At 36.7% G+C, this 21,190-nt stretch overlaps 1 protein-coding gene across 3 annotated transcripts in view; it reads left to right on the top strand.

Annotated features, from left to right (window-relative positions):
* Positions 1 to 21,190, top strand: part of ATP11B (ATPase phospholipid transporting 11B (putative)) — a 97,798-nt gene that overhangs the window by 27,693 nt on the left and 48,915 nt on the right. For all 3 annotated transcript variants that reach the window (XM_058662212.1, XM_058662211.1, XM_058662213.1), the window contains exons 3-10: positions 2,378 to 2,467; positions 4,318 to 4,398; positions 8,096 to 8,203; positions 8,378 to 8,506; positions 8,946 to 9,049; positions 14,731 to 14,778; positions 16,594 to 16,658; positions 19,885 to 19,966. In XM_058662212.1, coding sequence (XP_058518195.1) covers positions 2,378 to 2,467; positions 4,318 to 4,398; positions 8,096 to 8,203; positions 8,378 to 8,506; positions 8,946 to 9,049; positions 14,731 to 14,778; positions 16,594 to 16,658; positions 19,885 to 19,966 — 707 coding nt within the window. The remainder of the gene's footprint in view (positions 1 to 2,377; positions 2,468 to 4,317; positions 4,399 to 8,095; positions 8,204 to 8,377; positions 8,507 to 8,945; positions 9,050 to 14,730; positions 14,779 to 16,593; positions 16,659 to 19,884; positions 19,967 to 21,190) is intronic.

The raw sequence follows: 21,190 nt of genomic DNA, 5'->3' as shown, positions 1-21,190 counted from the left end.
CTATAGTTTTTACCCTTACTCTTTTCTTACAGTGTCTGTGGGTTTTAGAAAGTATCTGCAGGTTAAGAAACCCAAAATTCACAATTTATACTCTTCCCATTTTCTGGGCATTTTTTTAAATCAAACTCTTCCAATTTCTGTCTAAATTTTGGACAGTTCCCAGATTTTCAGATAGCTTTTTTCCATATCTAATTTATAATTCTCATCTACTGGGAATTCATAGGATCAGTTAATTGCCCTGCCAGTGCTGGAAGCTGAGTGTTGTTCTCAAAGACAGTTCCTATCATTTATAAGCTAGCTTTCCTAAGAAATTTTTATTTGTTCAGAGTTTTCCCTTGTGTTATTAAGATAACCAGAGAAAATACTTGGAAACCTGTTACCTACCAGCTTACATGGTTGCTCTCCTCAAGATTCTGTAAGACAAAATAATGTATTGTCACTGTTAAGATTCTAAAACCTTGCCAGCACAATTCACATAAAGTTTATGTATTTGACTTGATGACTGAGGAGATTACGTGAGATAGTTTGTCCCCCATATAGACAACGGCCTTTTTATCCAAATTGCAGTTGCCTAGAGCTTTCTTGACCCGGTGTTAAATAGTGACATCTTTTGGTTCCAGGAAGCATCATATCAGCCTGTGTTGTGGCTACTGCTCTGAACGTGATTCCCATCCCTTGATTCTAGAGGCGCTGGTGCTGTTACTCCTGAGGGAAAGCACATTTTACATGCAGTGCTAGGTTAAAGCTGAAGATGTGATTCCACCAAAGAAAGAATGTTAGGTGTTATATACCTAAAGAAATTTATGTTGGATATGTGTTGAAAACCTAATTTTATTGGCAAAATTTGCCTGAATAGGAAAGGATACTTCAGATCCAAATGGCTAATTAAGAAGTGAATTTGTAACATGAAAATTTAGAAGTAACAACTGACTTGCATTAGAGCAAAGAAATGTAGGTTACCTGCTCCTTTAAAAATCTTGAATTGGTTAATAATCATTAAGGCTTCATCTCCGAATGTTGTGATGTTCCTCTGAAAAAAAAAAAGCACATCTTACTCATGCTTATTTATTCCTCTTTAATTGATCTCCAGTTATGTGCCAGTAGCAGTGTAAGTACTATTGGTAGAGAGTGCATGAAACAACGTGCCTGGCCTAAGGGATCTTTCATTCTACTGGGAGCATGTTCTTGGATGAAGTAAAAGTTCTCTAAATTCTTTCCCTATTTCATATATGAAGTTATATTTTGAGTAATAAGGCCAATAAAAATTATAGTGTGTTACACTCTCCTTGTAATATAGCATTATAGACTTAGGAACTGATTAATAACAGGAACAAACACTTGTATAGTAATTACTATGCACAACTCTACCTTCAGTGCTTCATAGGTGTGTTCAGTTGCCTTTTTAAGGCCTTTATAGTGTATGATTTTATTATGCATATTTTATAAAGTTCCAGGTCAGCTGATGGGAGCTGCAATTAGGAGATTAGGGCAGTTTAATCCCCAAGCATCTAGGTTCTTGACCACTGTGTTCTACTGTCATACCTTTTTTTTTTTAAGATTTATTTATTATTGAAAAGTCAGATATACAGAGAGGAGGAGAGACAGAGAGGAAGATCTTCCATCCGATGATTCACTCCCCAAGTGAGCGCAATGGCCAGTGCTGAGCCAATCCGAAGCCAGGAACCAGGAACTTCCTCCAGGTCTTCCACGTGGGTGCAGGGTCCCAAGGTTTTGGGCCATCCTCGACTGCTTTCCCAGGCCACAAGCAGGGAGCTGAGTGGGAAGCGGTGCTGCCGGGATTAGAACCAGCATCTGTATGGGATCCTGGCGCATTCAAGGTGAGGACTTCAGCCGCTAGGCTATCATTAAAACTGACATAACCAATTTTCGTCTATTTTGAAATTTTCTTAGTGGTTATTCCAGTGGTCACTTACCTAAAGCATTTTTTCTTTAGCATTCTAGATTATTTTTCCATGTTCTGTAAGAGCAAAGAGTAATTTTGCGTTTAGCAAATTCCTATTTCTGATGTTGAACCAGTTTAACAAAATAAAGTAAATGATGAAGTACTATGTTAGATCTACTTTCTCTAGTTCTAAGAGAAAATCAAGATTTTAGTAGGAAAATTGATAGGTTCCAATTTATCTAATTTTTAAAAATTATAAGAAGAGTGGTAGTAAATGTTAAAGAAAAACAGAAAGAGGAATAAAGGTCCTGAATTCTAGAAACCAGGTAAATAATTTCTAAAACAACAGTTCCATGAATTTGTCTAAGGTCTTGGTAACTCTTTATTTTGTTTTTCTTCTCATTAAATGTATAATATTATATACTATTTTAAAATATTAATTTATTGATTTCTCTTTTGCTCTCTTGTTTTTAGTATACTGTGTGGAATTTTGTTCCCAAAAATTTATTTGAACAGTTCAGAAGAGTGGCAAACTTTTATTTTCTTATTATATTTTTAGTTCAGGTAAGCTTAATTATTCAATGATTATTAAGATTTTAAACAAGATTTCAGAAAATGCATCTTAGAGAAAAAATTACACTTTGTTCTTAATTATTTGACACTATATTTTTCTGCAAAGCTTCTCCATTGTATACAGTGAATATTAGGATCTAAATCACATCTAAATTTCTAAAAAATTATCTCTGATTGTCAAGATTAATTGTATTTTATTTCATCACTGATGTACTTTAATGCCAGTTCCTAGTAACATAAATATTTGGGCTTATAAGACACAATCCATATCTTTGTGTGTGTCTGCATGTGGGATCAGCATGGTACAAAGGAAATGTGTTTTGGGGTTTAAATTTTTTTCAATTTTTAAGCATCTCCATAAGATTAAAATTCTGTTCATTACAGGCTACTTGACAGTTTTGTAATTTTCAGATTGTATAAGTGTGTTGTGTATTACTATTTTATAAATACTTTTTTAAATTGAGTAGAATCAGGAGCACACACACATACATCTGGGCTAGACAGTAAGACACCCATATCACATATTGGACAAATGGTACTCTGGTGTCTGCTCCTGATTGCGCTCTTGCTAACGCAGACCCTGGGAGGCAGTGGTGATGGCTTGGGTTATTGCATCCTTGCCAGTCATGGCAGACATGTTTACTGCATCCCAGCTTCTGCCTGGCCAAGTGCTGGCAGCTAAGGGCCTTTGAGGAATGAAACTGTAGAGTCTGTCTCCCTCTCTGTTGCCCTCCTCTCTCAATTTGAAAAAACAGAAGTGATTTTATTTTTTCCTTTGAAAAGCTTTTCTCTGTTAAAACTTTAGCATTTCTTTTCACTGTGACATTAAATTTTATATAATCTGAACTTTTCTGTCAGTAGAACCCAGAATTTCAAAAGAAAAATTAAAACTTGTCAAGCAATCACTTTAACACTTTAGAAAACATTTACTTTAAAAAATTCTTCCCTTCATAAGCAGAGAAGGGACTCCAAATTTTCTATCAATAGTGTCAGTTTGGTTTCTTGGAAAAAACAAAAACAGTTTATACAGGCCGTATCCATATAACATGTGTGCTTTTGTGGAATCACTAGATAAAACCAGACATGAAAAGTTACCATGAAATAGAGCAAATGAATGGCCTGTTCAAAGTAAAGAAATATTAATAAGTCATTACATTTATGTCCTAAACCCAGGTGATTGCCTCCAGTATGACCAGTATGTGTTTAATTTTTGTTTTTCGCTGATATATTAAAATTATGGAAATTTATGGGTTAGCATGTGATGTTTCAATAAATTTAGACATTTTGTAATGTTCCAATCAGGATAAACATTTCTAGCTTTTGAAACATGCATCATTTCTTTTTATTACACATGTTTTCTTCTCCCATAGTTTACTGAAACTTCGATTTTGTGATAAGAATATAATTGCAACATCATTTTTCTTCCTTTCTCCCTCTGACTTTGCTGTAATGTAAGAAAAAAAAACTGCTTTCATAGTCTGGTCACTAGTTCTTTTTTTTAATATTGAGTTTTTTCTGAGTTCCACCATAAAATTTGCTGACACGCTTTTCAGCATTTATCAGGGTGTGTGATTATCTGTGGGTATATGAGCTGCTCTAGCTCCACTGGTAGACAAATAATAAGGAAGAATTAATACCTGTGTGTTAAGGAGAAAGACAGTGATTCCACTGTGGCAGTATAGTGTGTGTGCAGTAGATTTAGTTTACCAATCTTACATAATAGCCAACAACATGAAGCTGTGAAATTGTGATTATACTCACCATGCAGCATTGCAAGAGTTGAGATGTAATGGTGTGATAGGAACAATGTAAAAATATAATAATCTTTTTTTTTTTGCTAGCTTATGATTGATACACCTACCAGTCCTATTACCAGTGGACTTCCATTATTCTTTGTGATAACAGTAACTGCTATAAAACAGGTATGGGAACATTTTCTGTTACTTTCCCCAAAGTCACTCAGAAGATGTTAAATACTTGTGTTTCCACTCCAAAATGTTTATGGTTGTGAAAATCATTTCTGTAAGAAAGCAGCAAGTTTGTTTGCTATATGGTAAAATTAAATTAAACGACTATGCTGTGTTTCAGCACCTTATGGAATGATTACAATTGTCAAGATGTTATTTTCTTTATATACCTAAAGCATTCAGAAACAAGTGTTGTATACGAGGACTTCAAAATACTTGTGGAAAAAAAGATTTATTTTGACACAAAAAATTCAATAATTCATAGATTTTTCAGAATACATTTTATGAGCTTTTAAAAATGCCTTCATATGTATAATAAGTTAAAATTTTATTGAAGTAACATGCTCTAGAATTATACATTTGACTTAAGGAACTCCTTAAAGTACGATCCAGTGGAGAAGGGTTCCTGAACCCTGGGGACGGAGGAACCAGTGAGGTGTGGGTCACTTGGCCCAGATCCTGGGGCCCGCCTTCTAGGTGGGTGTTGGTTTCGTGAATCCTTGGGGTAGGGGATCTGGCGTGACTTGGGTCTCCTGGGTCAGGTCTCAGGGCCCACCTACTAGGTGGGAGTCAAATTTGTGAGCCCTAGGGTTGGGGAATCCAGCACGGCTCAGGTCACCTGGCCTGGGACCTGGGGCTTACCTAGGAGGTGGGTGCTAAGTTTATGAGCCCCAGGGGTGGGGGATTAGGTGGGGCTCAGATCTTCTGTCTCAGGCCCTGGACCCACCTAGTAGGTGGATGTTGGGTTCCTGAACCCCAGGGATGGGGGATCCACGATGCTTGAGACACCTGGCCCAGGTGCTTTGACTCACCTGCAAGTACATGCCCTACATAATGAAAAAGGTAGAGTAGTGGACACAGGCCCTGTTGTTAAAGGAAAATATGGCAGCTCATTTAGCGCTGTAGCAGAATGGAACTAACTAGAAGACAACTACCCCAAACAATGACAGCAAAAAAATCTCGGTGAATGGAGCCAAAGGACATTGGAGGATGACATCATCCTCAGATCGGTGATATTGGTAGCATTTCAGAACTATCCAAACCACTTGGACAGAACTCTAGGAATATGTACGCATTAACACTCTGGGTTGATAAGAGGTGGCAGTTTCTCATCCCTGGGTACTGGGATGTGTAGAAAGCCGTGGGTGATTTCCCCTTTTGTCTCTCCCCTTCCACCAGAAACAATAAGAAGAAATAGCAAATTTGGAAGCAGTGAATTCACCCACTTTTCCTTAATCCTCAATCCTTCCTACCCTGATCAAGCATGTAATCATTATTTAAAAATATATAAATTCATAAAATAATAAAAAAGATATAAATACCAAAATAAATTTGACAAAAAATTTATAATTCTGGGATGGAATTATTCTTTATTACTTATATGACTAAAAGGAGCCTGTGGATTAACAGATACATTATGCGTCTGGTGTGTCATGATATTATACCACAGCTTTCACTAAATTTGACTTTCCTTCACTCTTCTGTAGGAGATAGGAATTTGTAAGTTAAGAAGCACGCAAGTCTCTTTATATCATTACATATTTATTTGATTTTGCAGATGTTATTTCATCATAGTCTCTCCTAAAACTATTCTCTAAACTTCAAAGACAAGTATTGTATTGTGTTTCCACTTGGACAACGTACATGAGTTTGAAACAGAACTCTCTTAACCCTCAGTTTATTAAGTGACACTACCATCCACCACCACAAACTTTGGCACCTTCATCCTTTGACCATTTTTATCCTGTCTTAATTAATCCAAGCCATCATGATCTCTTTCCTGGACATTTGCAGTTCCTCTGCCTGTACTTCTCTCACTTTGCCTCCTACAGTTTTCACACAACAGGCAGATCTCTTAAAGTCAGATCATACTACCCTCCCACCTTAAAGCTGTTCAGTAGTTTCCCATCACACTCAGCCCAGAACGCAAGTCTTTCTAGTGATGCTGAAGATCTGCACAGGCTAGACCCTGGTTGCTTCTTTCACTTCATTTCCCACCAGCCATACTCTTTTTCTTGTCCTTGGAAGTGTGCATGCTCCTGTCTCAAGCCTTTAAGAATTGCTGTTCTTGCTGAGAAGTTCTTCCACCAGATAATTATACAGGTCAATTTGTCATTTATTTCTGGTACTTGAAATTTTGACTTTTCCTGACAAAAGGTGACAAAATGATTTGAAAAGTCAAAATTTCCCACCTTCCTTTCTTCTCATATACCCTTTTAGGCCACCTCTACCGCTTGTATTTTTATCAAGATACTTTATTATGAGTGAAGTACTTATAAGTACTTACTTATTTTTAACTTTTCCTAAACATACTCATATTAAGTCCTTTCTGCATTTCTGTACTGGAAGATGTAGTGTTTTGGTAAAATAGTCTTTCCTCTCCATAAAGCTTGAAAGCCTGTGAAGTAGAAAGATAAGGTAAAATACAAAATTAATTATTTTCTCTTCATTTTAAAAGAAAATCACCACTCTTTACTTTTTTTTTTCGTTTTTGGTAAAGTGTCTGTCCATGTTTCTCTTTTGACACATGTATTTTAAAGAACCAGAGTCTCAGTATCCTTTAGCCAAAATACCTGGTACAAGAAATGTTTAAGGTTTTATTTTTTTGGTGAGAGGAACTTGGAACATTTGCATATATGTATTAAGCTATCTTCAGGGTAGGATCCCAAGCCTAAACACAAAATTTGTATTTAAAATACACCTTCTAGACATGAAAGTAATTTTGTACATTACTTTTCATGATTTTGTGCATAACACAAAGGTTCTGTGAGATCAGGTATGGGATTTTCCACTGACATGTCAGTGCTCCAAATATTCTGGATTTTGACCATTTCCCATTTCAAATTAAGGATACTCACCCTGTTTCAAATTAGGGGTACTCAGCCTATAATTACAATTGGTGCGTGTGAGCTGTTTAAGAAAAGTGTAAAAAGAACTGAACCTCAGTTGCAAAATCTATTTTGTTTTCTGCTTATTGTCTGATAATTCTCTGGATTTACGCTTTTTCATCAAAATTTCATTAGCACTTAGAAGCAGTTGAATTTAGTGATTGAGTAATGTTAAGAAAAGTTAGGCATCATAAATTGACTCCGCAGCTTACTAGCATGAATACAGTGATGAATAATGCTGGCTGTCAATTATCAAATAATATTTATCAAAGTGAGAAACAGAAATGCAACAGACTCTGAGAATAACTTCATTCTTTTAAGCGTGTTCAAGACATTTGTAAGGCATTCAAAAGGGGATACTAATAATACAGTTAGATATTCAAGTTTGGAATCCAGAAAAGAGATAGCTAAAGATAAGAATTACAGAAGTGCCGGTATGGTTATGCTACTTGAAGATAGAAATGAAAGAATCTTCTAGTAGAGGGTAAATTCTGAGAATGTGTCCTCAAAAGGTTACATGGAAGGAACTTCCTGGAAGGAAACGGAGATGTAGCTAGCAATGTTCTGTGAAAACCAGGAGCAAATGTATGATAACAAAAGAAGAATGTTTCTAAGCAGAGATGACCATCACATACTTGGAAGTGTACTTGTCAAACAGCCAAACAATTCTAGTGAATGAAATTCTTTGCAGAAGTTTTTTTTTTTTTCTCATTTGATAAAATATTTTCAAATTATGTTCAGTTTTATTCTTTGGATATTTACAGGGATATGAAGATTGGTTGCGGCATAACTCAGATAATGAAGTAAATGGAGCTCCTGTTTATGTCGTTCGAAGTGGTGGCCTTGTGAAAACTAGATCAAAAAATATTCGGGTATGCATCTGGTAAATTACAAAAAAATTTTTGGCATTTTGATAACATGTAATTCTAATTTCCATTATTTTTTAGTTGAAAACCTTTTCTCTTATGGGCCATTTTAGATTGAGATACAAATATGCTTCTGCCTTTTAAAATGTGTATATTCAGTGCTGCCCCAATTCTTCATAGGTGGGTGATATTGTTCGAGTAGCCAAAGATGAGATTTTTCCTGCAGACTTGGTGCTTCTGTCCTCGGATAGACTTGATGGTTCATGTCACATTACAACTGCCAGTTTGGATGGAGAAACTAACCTCAAGGTTTGTTCATATGTATTTTTTGTTCTTAATCTTAGTAAACAAAGTATAGTGAAAGATATGTTGCTCAAGTGATATTTTCCTTTGCTTTAAATGACCTAATAAACGAAAAATCTTTAATTACTGGAACTTTTTAAAAAAAACTATAAGGTTCCTTTAAAAAAATTAATGTTACTATTTATTTCAGTAGTAGTCTCACATGGGTTAGTCAATTCAAGTAAAAAATTGAAAGTATTTTTAGGAAAAATTCAGTCTTCTGATGTTTTTCATCATGTTAAAAGGTAACCAACAGATGGAAACTTTGTCAGAGTACAATCAAGGGTGAAAATTCACATTTTTTCCAGCTCAATTGCTTATGACAAACTTTGACCGGTGACTACACCTACAGTTATTTTGTATGCAAATAGCTCCTGGAGTTCAATTCAATTCTTTTCCTCCCTAGACACATGTGTCAGTTCCAGAAACAGCAGTGTTACAAACAGTTGCCAGTTTGGATACTCTGGTAGCAGTGGTAGAATGCCAGCAACCAGAAGCAGACCTATACAGGTATGGTACAGTTATACAGTATACTCACTCATGATGTCCTTTTTACAAATTTCAGTTGAAGAACCAAAATCATAAAATGAAATCTGTAGCTAAATGGAGGCATTGTATTTGGGAGAGTCAAGGGAAGTGCCACTTAGGTGGGAAAAGGCTGTAAAAATTTTCTAGAATTCTTAGTATAAGATATAATTCAAAAGAATGTTGTTGTCCACCAACTCTTTCGCACTACCTTCTATTTAGTTTGTTTATTTCAGTTATAACAGTAGTTAGTAGACGTTTAGAAAAAGAAATAGCAATTGTTTTTAATAAGTTTCATGAAAACAGTGACCACATTTTGGGTTTTACTACTATATATCTTTTTTTTTTTAAAGATTTATTCATTTTATTATAGCCAGATATACACAGAGGAGGAGAGACAGAGAGGAATATCTTCCGTCCGATGATTCACTCCCCAAGTGAGCCGCAACAGGCCGATGCGCGCCAATCCGATGCCGGGAACCTGGAACCTCTTCCGGGTCTCCCACACAAGTGCAGTGTCCCAATGCTTTGGGCCGTCCTCAACTGCTTTCCCAGGCCACAAGCAGGGAGCTGGATGGGAAGTGGAGCTGCCGGGATTAGAACCGGCGCCCATATGGGATCCCGGGGCTTTCAAAGCGAGGACTTTAGCCGCTAGGCCACACCGCCGGGCCCTATATATATGTTTTAAAAGATTTTAAATCAGAATCTTATACTTTGTATAACTTTTAATATTTTACCTATCGATAATAAATTAAAAAAAACTTCCTTTAAATCTCTTTAATAGCTGTTAAGTTACTGAAGGACAGAAATTATTCCTCCATTATGATAAACACAAAATAGTTTTTCTTTACTTTTTTAAAAACGTGAACAGAGTTCTCTCATCTGCTGATTCATTTCCCACATATGCACAACAGCTCTGACTGGGCTAGACCGAGACCAGGAACCCAAGACACATTCTGGGTCTGCTATGTGAGTGACAGGGACCCAAATACTGAGCCTTTACCTGCTGCCTTCCCTGATGGGTGTTAGCCAGGAGCTGGGAGCTGGGATCAGAACATAGCCAGGACCTGGACTCAGTATGCCCCCACCCCACCCCCACCTTTTTTCTTTTTTTAATGTGTTAGATTTTTATAGAGCTTATTTCTGAAAGGAGGGAAAGGAACAGAGGAACTAACTTCTTTGAACATTATGGTTTACTAAATATGAATTTAGTATAAATCATCTTGGATTAATAAATATATAGGAAACTAAACTCATTTTTGCTCAATAATAGTAAAATATAAATTACATATATATAACCCCCTTTAATTGGAATATTTGATGCTTTTTAGTCCCTTTTTAAAATATGTACATACCTAGTTTAGATCCATACTTTTCAAGGGGAGATTTTCTTCATGTGATGTTATAAAAATCTCCTATTTCATTAAAGTTAAAAATTTAAGTGTGTAACACTTAAAAGTTTAAAAGAAATGTTTAGAACTATTAAGTTTTTAGTTTAATTTTTTAAATGTTTTAAAAGCTTTTTAAGCTACAAGATACACTGAACTGTGAAAAATTAAACAGCTTAAAATGTCTTTATTGCTGTTATAATCTAGGTAATTGTGAACTCCAAAAAATTATGAAAGTAAAAAACGCATAATTAAACAAGTGTAAGATTCATATGAGTTCAAATATAACTAGTGTTTTGGTCTGTGGTTCTTAAATTATCCTGGAAAATAGGGAGATAATAAATACTTTTTGAATTAGGAAATAATTTATCTTAATGGAAGTATATATAGTTTTTTAAATGTAATGGGAGTCAGTATCATGGCTTAGTGTGCTAAGCTTCTAATACAGCACTGGCATCTCATATGAGTGCTAGTTTGAATACTGGCAGTCCCACTTCTGATCTAGCTTCCTGCTTATGGCCTCAGAAAGCAGGGGAGGGTAGCCCCACTCCTTGGGCCCCTGCACCCATGGGGGAAACCCAGAAGAAGCTCCAGGCTCCTGGCTTTGAAACTGCTCAGCTCTGGCTGTTGTGGCCATTTAGAGAGTGAACCAGCAGATGGAAGAGCTCTCTCTTTATCGAATAATAAACAAAATAAATCTTAAATATGTATGTAATGTAATCATTAAATTTGGTATTTTTAAAACTCATTTATGTATTTGAAAAACCAAGAAAATGAAAGATCTTGCATCCAGAGTTATTCCTCAGATGCCCCCTAAAATTGAGGCTGGGCCAAGCTGCAAACAAGAGCTGAAATTTAATCCAAGTCTTCTCACATGGGTGGCAGGAGCCCAAGCATTCCAGCCATTACCCACTGCTTCCCAGCAGGAAACTGGAACTGAGAGTGGAGCCAAAACCCAAGCCCAGGCACTTCCATACAGGATGTGGGAGTTTCAGTGGCATCTGAAGCATGTGCAAGCATCTAACCCCAAAGCTCCCCTTTATAATAGAAAACTAAGTTATTAGTAACTACGCTACAAAAAATTTGATTGCTCTTTTTATTGACGTGTTTATTATACAGACTATTTCAAGCATCCATGTGCTTGTTGAGTACATGATATATAAAATATAGTTTCTGCCTTTGAAGAACTCATAGGAGTTAAAGATAGCCTTTATGTGAAAGTATTTTTTCACTTTATATAAATGAAATTCTGAAAGCATAATAAATGTTCAGGTACAAGAACACTTAAGGATTTCTGGAAGTATTAAAAATGCTTTCAGGGGAGGACTTTTGTCCCAGCTATTGTGACACTACCTGGGATGCCTGTGTCCCTTCCTGACTGCAGCTTTCTGCTGGTCTGCACACTGGGAAGCAGCAGACAGTGACTCAAGTGGTTAGGTCTCTCCTGTGCAGGTGGAAGACCTACATTGAGTTTCTGTCCTCTAGCATTGGTCTGGCCCAGCCCTGGCCATTGTAAGCATTTGGGCAATGAACCTGTGAATTGGCACGCTCTCTGTGTTGTTTTAATCTGTCAGATAAATAAAAAGAAAGAAAGAACAGATGATATCTTTAGAAACTTTCATGACATGGCCACATATTGAAATGTGTTAAATAAGGTACAAAGATGTAGATTTCAGATTATCCTGATTATGTAAAAATAATGTATTTGTCTATGTATCCAGTGGATGGGTAGTTAGAGAGCAAGATAAAGAAGAACATGGAGAAATTATCTATCATAATGTTAATAGTCATTTCCTATATTCCTATTTTTAAACGTCTGCTTTTCTTTTCTTATTTTCTAATATTTCTTGAAAGAGTATAAATTCAGCGGTGTACCCTGAGCACCTAGAATAGTACCTGGCAGCATAGGAAGCCATGCTGTTTGTTTATTGACAGATGAGAAAACAAACATATATGTACTTAATTTTATATGTTTAAGTTTTCCTTTTACTTAATTCTCAGTATTTATCAGTACGATATGTGTGTGTTTCACTTAACTACTGAAATGCCTAGAACAATACCAGCTACATAGTAAGCATTCAATAAACATGTACTAAATCAATGATAGCATGCTAAATTATTACTCAGAGCATGTGAAATTTATCTTGTATACTCATGCAGCAGGTATTAAGTGTGTCCCCTAATCAAGACATAATGCTAGACATTAAAAATGATGAAGCCACCGTGATGCCCTTGCTCCTGTATCTTTATAAATGTAGTCCTAGTCTCTTCCCTAAAAACCTACAGAGACATGGGAGTTCCCCGAGACACAGCAGCTGAAGTGATTCTTTCAATGTAAATTCAAAGTCTAAGCTGGAACCACGCTAAGTGGAGAAGATAAAAACAGTCTTTCTCACTGACATGAAAAGGAAACAGAAGTTTGCGGTTAGCAAGAAATAAGAAGTCAAAGATAAAGGCTCTGTGACCTGGAAACAGAAGGGATACTAGGGCCACTGGGAAAGAAATGCTCAGTATTTGTCCAGAGATTAACATGAAGCTTGCTTTAATTTGTAATTTACTTCTCACTATAGTATAAATTAATTAAACACTTGCATTGACTCTGTGTTATGAAGCCTGAGAGGCCAAGCTCTAAAGATGCATCGTGATACCTGGTCACTCTAGATTTCATGCGATCAAAAAATGAACTGTGTGAATCCAGTGTTGACACAATGAGTTAAGCTGCCACCTCATTTACCAGCAACCTGTATTGGAACTGCTCTGTTTTGATCCATCTCCCTGCTAATGTATCTGGGAAAGCAAGGAAGGATGGTCTATGTACTTGGACCCTGCCATTCCTATCCTGTGGGAGACCTGGATGGAATTCTTGGCTCCTGGTGTCAGCCTGGTCCAGTCACAGCTGTCACAGCCACTGGGGAGTGAACCAGTAGATGGAGGTTCTTTTTCTCTGTGTCCCTCATTCTCTCTTCATCACTCTGCTTTTCAAATAAATAAATTTCTTAAAAATTGAAATATAACCGGAAGGGTAACAAAAATTTTTTAATGTGTTTGCTTATTACCTTGTCCCCAGCATTTAGCTCATACATAGCAGTTGCTTAATGAATAATTGTTGAATGAGCATGCTCAGGTTGTAATGATCTCTGAGTTACAGGAGGCTTTCTGCAACAAATTGTAATGAATGAAAAATGTGAACATTCCTTGTAGTCATCTTTGTGTAGCAATAATAAATTCTCACAGTGGCCAAACTAATAATAGTGATAATATATAACACTGTATCAGTTAGCTTTTCATTACTTTAACTAAAACAGCTGAATGGTACTTTAGAAGAAGGAAGGTTTTTTTTGTTTGTTTTTGTTTTTTTTTTAAAGATTTATTTATTTTATTACAGTCAGATATACACAGAGGAGGAGAGACAGAGAGGAATATCTTCCGTCCGATGATTCACTCCCCAAGTGAGCCGCAATGGCCGGTGCTGTGCCAATCCAAAGCCGGGAACCTGGAACCTCTTCCGGGTCTCCCACACGGGTGCAGTGTCCCAAAGCCTCCGGCCATCCTCGACTGCATTCCCAGGTCACAAGCAGGGAGCTGGATGGGAAGTGGAGCTGCCGGGACCAGAACTGGTGCCCATATGGGATCCCGGGGCTTTCAAGGCGAGGACTTTAGCCGCTAGGCCATGCCGCCAGGCCCCAAGAAGGAAGGTTTATTTCAACATTTACAGTTTTGGAGGCTCACAAGAGTAGGTGGTGCCAGTAGTCTGGCATCTGATGAGGGTGAAATACATTATGGAGAGAGGATCCTGATAAGCTGAGAAGCACTCTCCCCTTACAGTGCCAACTGTCTCGGAGAGCCTCATCTAAAAGTAAACCTGCAGTAACCTAGGGACTTCCCGTGAGGCCCACCTCCTGAACACCATAATTAGATCAGGTTCCACTGTTAATCTGTTAACCAATAACATAAGGCTTTGGGGACAACACCCCAATACATGGGCCTTAGGGGATGTCCAAGCGATCATCCAAGTCATAATAAGCACTTTTGTTATCATTCTGAAAGGCTTTTTTCATCCATTTCCTCTTTTGTAGCTGGAGTAGAGATAAGAATTAATAAAATTTGTTAAGGCTAAAAAACTAAATACTTTTCTAATTCATAGCGTGAATATTAGGCCATTCATATATACAAAAGGCCAGTTTTGTTTTCTGCATTGAGAATAGTGTCAAAACAGTGTTTTACTCATTGATGTCATAAGTTTCATATATTTTTGTAATGTGATGAATTCTTTGATAGATTCATGGGACGAATGATAATAACTCAACAAATGGAAGAAATTGTAAGGTAAGAATTTTGTGTTACCTAATTTTAAGTGAGAACTTTTTGGGAGGGATTAGAAGGAAAAGGGAGATTTGGTAAATAAGCAGCATATTATTGGAAAGGGTTAATTCAAAAGTCTTGCATTTGTCTGCTAGTTAATGTATAGCAGAACAAGGATGAAACAAATTCCATGAAATATTGTTAAAATAATTTAGTAAGATTGTGTATTTGTGTTTTTCTAGTAATATTAGACATTCAACTCAAGTGTAGGGGTGTTAAAGGAATAAATAAAGGAGAGAATGTGAATAATCTTTTTTTGTGTGTGAATAATCTTTTATATGATGTTGAGCTAGCATCAGTACTACTGTCTTCTTAACTTAGAATTATTCCATGTAAGCTTTAGTGGCCAGTCCACTCATTTAGTCTTCTTTTGCTTGATTGATTGTTTCAGTTTGATTTTCCTCAGTATTCAAGTTAATTTCTGGTGTCAAAATTAAAGGATTTGAGTCAGTAAAAACTTGCCAATAGAATATGGAGAGTACATTGTTACTCATGACTAATTTAGAATCAATCTTGGAATCAGCCCTTGAGTTTCTAATCACATTTGATATCCCACCTCTTTTCTGAGGGCACTTTCAGTTTATATTTGCTGCATGAAATAAACTACTAACAGAAGCAATTGGGTATTCTTCAGACAAAACACCAGAACTACCATTCATCAACACTGATTTCCACTTTAATGAGCATGAACACTGGGGCATGTCCAGTGAACTCTGTGATGAGAATTTTTTTTATGTGTGGGACTCCTGCTGAGTAACTATGATGTTTTATTTCTACAGTGAAAAATATGTGTGTTTATAGTCTGAATTGAATTAAGATATTGTGGCTAGTAAAGAAAAATAGAAATTATGTAACTTCAACTCTGCAGTTAAAGAAATGAACTGTTCTTTACAGAAGAAATGAATTGATGAATTTTCCTTTAATCAGAAACTCATATGTCCCAATTTTATATGCCAGTATAGCTGAGAGTAAGCATGGAATAAAAGTATACTTACTGTGTCCCAAACACCTGGTCCCCCTTGACTTGTTGCAGTGTTTGGGTTTATACCTGTCTTTATAAATGGTTCAGATTCTGTCTGATTTTAATAGTTGTGTATGTATATTTAGAAACCATAAAGAAGATGAACAAAATACTTTTTAACTTACCAAGGCACTTACCATTTTGTTTTCACTAAGAAGATACAATTTCCTTTCTAGTTATTCCTTGTTGTTATGTTTCTCCCTTATGGGGAGAATTTCAAACAAGAAGACCAATGCTCCAAGAAGTATGCAATGCAAGTAGTTGAGTTGAGCTGTGCAATCTTGCCCTCCAGTAGCACTAACATACCTTCTACATTACATTTTGTAATCCAGTATAATTTTAATTGCACCAAACTCATGCATTTATACACAAATATACCATAGTGTATGTTTACATTGCATCTTAATTCTGTATCTTACTTCCAAAGCTGTTTATTAATTTTGCTCAAAAGCTTTTAAACTTTACCTTCTGCTAAACATTCCTAAAGCACTGCTTAATCCATTGTTGTATTTTGTTTTAAATATTTTAAACCAGTGGCTTTGGGGTTTTGTTTACATGCATAATCATTTCTGAACCACTAACCTTAACGTGATTTAAATGCTAAAGCAGGTGTTTGTTGTTACAGTACCTAACATTGTGGTTGGCTTAGGCCATATTGTAGCTGTAATTTAAATGCCTCGTACTGAAGATTACATTTTAGAATTCAGTTGAATTGTAATATATTCAATGTTTTTTGTTTATTTTCTTTTTTTCCATAGACCTCTGGGGCCAGAGAGTCTCTTGCTTCGTGGAGCTAGATTAAAAAACACAAAAGAAATTTTTGGTTTGTACATAATTAATAAGTTTTAATTATTGGTTTGTGTTAATCCTTTTAATAATGTATTTTTAATGGCACAGTAATTGTGATCTTTGGTTTGGATAATATATTACTTAACTGGTGTTTATGGTACAGTTCTATTACAATAATTAGTATAGTTTTGAACTTGTTTATATATTTTTTTGCTGCTAATCTTGTTTTTGAGTAATAGATTAGTACCTTGCACTTAGATAGTCATTGTGGATAACTGTGAGACAAAGAAGATAATTCTGGCACTTTAGTAATAGTGTGTCAGGACCCATATAATCTATCCTTGTTTAATAAACCAGTTTTGTAATTCTCTTACAATTATTTTTGAATTGGGTTAATAACTGTCAACTCTTATTCCTATATTCATTTCTATATTCATTCATTCAAGAATGCTTGTCTCCACTATATACCAGTTATAATTGGGACATACATTAACTGTCTCAAAGGATGAATAAGTAGTTCTCCTGCCCTGGAACTCTAAATTAATTCAGTGTACTCTGAGTCAACTCACGAAAAGTGGTGAAGTTAATGATGATGATTTCAGCCATCAGCTCCCCCAGTTGCAGAACAGCCCTTAGTATCTTGATCTGTTGGTACCCACTAGAGGTCTACAGATTTGAAGTCTTTCTCTTCCTTACTGTACTGTAGTTACCTGTGCTATAGTTCGTGTCTCAGATTTAGGCTCTCTGATAAAGGAATCCATATATCAATTTTAAAAGAAAAAAAAGAATGAGTGTTGGCAAGTATTTGCAAGATTGGAATTTTAGTGCTGATGGGAATGTAAAATGTTGCAGCTGCTATGAAAAAACAGTTTGACAGTTCTTCACTAAGTTTAGATGATACTGGATAAATAACCCGCCCTAGATAAATCACCCCTCAGAACTCAAAATCAGCGTTTAGAAAACCGTGACAAAATTGTTCAGAACAGCCTATTCACCATTGCCGAAGACTGGAAACTGCTCACTTGTTCATCAGCTAATGAATGGGTAAAGTGCAGTGTATCCATATGATAGAATGGTAATTAGCCACAGGAAAGTGCTAATGTGTGCCCCAGTATGGTAAAACCATGAGAATATTTGGCCAAGTCAAAAAAGCTAGACACCAAAGGCTATCTTCTGTTTCTTTGAAATAACCAGAATGGGCAAGTTCATGGAAACAGAAAGCAGGTAAGTGGTTCTCTGGAGCTGGGAGTAGAGAAAATGATTGCTTGGCCACATAGTTTTCTCTGGGGATACTGAAAATGTACTCTAGTGAAATAGTAAGAATGGTTGCACAAAGTGTGATTGCACCTCAGGCCACTGAATCACATGCTTTAAAATGGTTAAAACAGAGGCCAGTGTGGTAGCCTAGCAACTAAAGTCCTCACTTGGTGCACACCAAAATCCCATATGGGCACTGGTTCGTATCCCAACATCCCTGCTTCCCATCCAGCTCCCTGCTTATGGCCTGGGAAAGCAGTAGAGGACGGTTCAAAGCCTTGGAATCCTGCACCTGCATAGGAGACCTAGAAGAGGCTCCTGGTTCCTGGCTTCAGATTGGTTCAGCTCCAGCCATTGCAGCCACTTGGGGAGTAAATCAACGGATGAAAGATCTTCTCTGTCTCTCCTCTTCTCTGTGAATCTGACTTTCCAATAAAAATAAAAGAAATCTTTGAAAAATGTGTTAAGGTGATAAATTGCATGTTATACGTATTTACTGTCAACTTTTTTAAAAATTCATAACATTCTAATGGAAGAAGCCATCTAAAAAGACTGTTTTAGTACACCTTTCCAGCAGTAATACCTTCATTCCAGTTTAGTTTAAAACAGAGATTTAAAATTTTGCATACTGTTGGAAGATTGCACATCTTTAGCTGCATCTTCAGCAAGAGTATGTCAGAAATTTCACAGAAATTTTGTATTATCTTTTTATTTGCTCTTTCCATGAACAGGTTAAGGCTACTTTCCATTGTTTGCCTCAATGTGTTTGCTTGCTAGCTGGCTATTTTCACATTTATACAATTTCAGTGTCCTTGTCATTTGAGATACAATCCTTATCTTTGAAAGGATAATTCTAGCAATGAAAATTACAGGACAAATATTCAGAAAGATTTTATGATTGGCCCGACACTGCTTTTCAAGTCGTATTAAAGATGGAGTGAATGTTGATTGATCATCTATCTGTTTCTGGGCACTATGCTGATTGTTCAGACTTCACAGCAACTCTGTGAGGTATTTTTTTCTTATTCAAAGACAGGAATATTGAGACTCAGGGAATGTTATACCAAAAATCTAGAACTTTTTTAAGCAGCAGAGGTATCATTCAAACCAAGAACTAACTACAAAGTTTTTTAAAAGGCTGGCCTTATACATTCATTCCCAATTTTAGTCCCATTATTACTGTTGTTCTCATTATTTTAGACTCACGGTGGCACTTTCTGTTTGTTTCTGAGATTTATTTATCTATTTTAAAAGGGAGAGAGAGCTTCCATCCATTGGTTCGCTCCCCAGTTAGCCACAAGAGCTGTAGCTGGGCCAGGCCAAGCCAGGCCAAAGTCAGGAACTTTATTCTGGTCTCTTGCCAGTAACAGGGCCAAACACTTGGACTGCCATGCTTTTCCCAGGCCACCAGCAGGGAGCTGGATCAGAAGTGGAGCAACTAGAGCTGGAACCAGCACCATGCTGGCATCAGGCCGCAGCTTTACTAGTTATACAATAGCTGGCCATGAAGCACACACTGAAACAGCACTCTCCTGTGCTAGAGCTTCTCTGAGTGTCTTCTGTATGACCTCTTCATTGCTTATGGAATGATGTCCTAGACTCCAGATCCTGGACTCAGGGCGTACGCACCCTGGCCCCAATTCATCTGTGTCTTTGTTAATACCCATTTTGGCTTTATCTCTAATGGACTTCCTTGGTGTCTTTATGTTTTTTGAATCCTTTTCCTCCACTAATTCTAACTCATGTGGTATCTTTTTCATTCATTTATCTGTTATAACTCTGAAACAGAATCCCTATAACCCTCCCTCATCGATCAAATTGAGTGACTAGGATGCCCCAAGTGTGGATTTGAAAAGCTTTAAAAACTCTAAAAAGTGTTAAAGGGAATCTAAATGAAAACAACCGTCAGGTGACATATTTTTCTAAAAGCTTCTGTGCCAGTGAGTACATTTACATCCTGTGAAACATCGAGGATTACTTTAAAGAATTGTTTATCGTTGCAGGTGTTGCTGTATACACTGGAATGGAAACTAAAATGGCATTAAATTACAAAAGCAAATCACAGAAGCGATCTGCAGTAGAAAAGTAGGAAAACTTCCATCTTAATTTATTTATGTGTAATTATAATTATGCATGTATCATTTCTGTATGTGTAAAATATTAAAAGTATATAATATATATATTGAATCACAATATGCTATTCTTAGAGTTAGGGACAGCTCACTTTTTACACATGTAGCATTTTTCATGGTGCCTAGCATCTACTAAGTTCTAAAGTATGACTTTAAAAAAGTACCATTAGGTAAATAGTGGAAACACTTATCAGACTAACCCTTCTGTGGTAACAGTTATTCTTTTGAAAGGAAAAAATCTTTTTAAAAGTGAACAGTTACTTGAAAGGACTAGAGGGCAGGGTCAGCACTGAGTCATAGTAGATTAAGCCTCTACCTCAGACACGAGCATCCATATGGGCACCAGTTCAAGTTCGAGCTGCTCTACTTCTGATCCTGCTCCCTGCTGATGTGCCTGGTACAGCAGTGAAACGCGAGCCAAGTTCTTGGGCCCCTGCACCTGCATGGGAGGCCCAGAGAAGGCATCAGGGTCCTGGCTTTGGACCAGCCCATCTCTGACCGTTGTGGCCATTTGAGGAGTGAACCAGTGGATGGGTGCATTCATGTTCTCTCTCTCTCTCTCTTTCTATTCATATATATATATATATGAATATATATTCACATATATATGAATGTATATTTGTATATATATGAATTCATATATATACATATATTCATATGTATGTATATATACTGTATGTGTGTATGTATATATATATACTGCACCTACGTGGGAGACCCATAAGAAGTTCCTGGCTCCTGCCTTCAGACCTGCCCAGCTCTGGCCGTTGGGGAGTTAGCCAGGGGGTGGAAGAGCGCTGTCTTTCTAGCTCTGTCTCTGAAGTAATTAAGTTGAGAGAAAGAAAAATCTTAAACAATAGCTGTCACTCTTGGAGGAACAAGAAAGAACACAGACTCTGCACACCCTGTGATTTGTAAAGGCCACTGATACAGCTGTTGAAACACTCCTTGAGCCTTCTACATCTCATATGTTATGTACTGGGGTTTGAGACTGCTCTGCTCCCAATTCCAGCTTCCTTGTAGTGAGCATTCTGAGAGGCAGTAGGTGATGATTCAAATATTTTTGGATCCCTGTCACCCATGTAAGACATGGATTGATTCCAGGCTCCTGGCTTCAACCAGCCTAGTCTAGCTCTAGGTATTAGTAGATATTTGGGGAGTGAATCACTAGATAAAA

Source organism: Ochotona princeps, chromosome 3, assembly GCF_030435755.1.
Source record: "Ochotona princeps isolate mOchPri1 chromosome 3, mOchPri1.hap1, whole genome shotgun sequence".
Classification (NCBI taxonomy): domain Eukaryota; kingdom Metazoa; phylum Chordata; class Mammalia; order Lagomorpha; family Ochotonidae; genus Ochotona; species Ochotona princeps.
The sequence above is the reverse complement of the archived record's forward strand: the minus strand, read 5'-3'. Positions and strand labels throughout refer to the sequence as shown.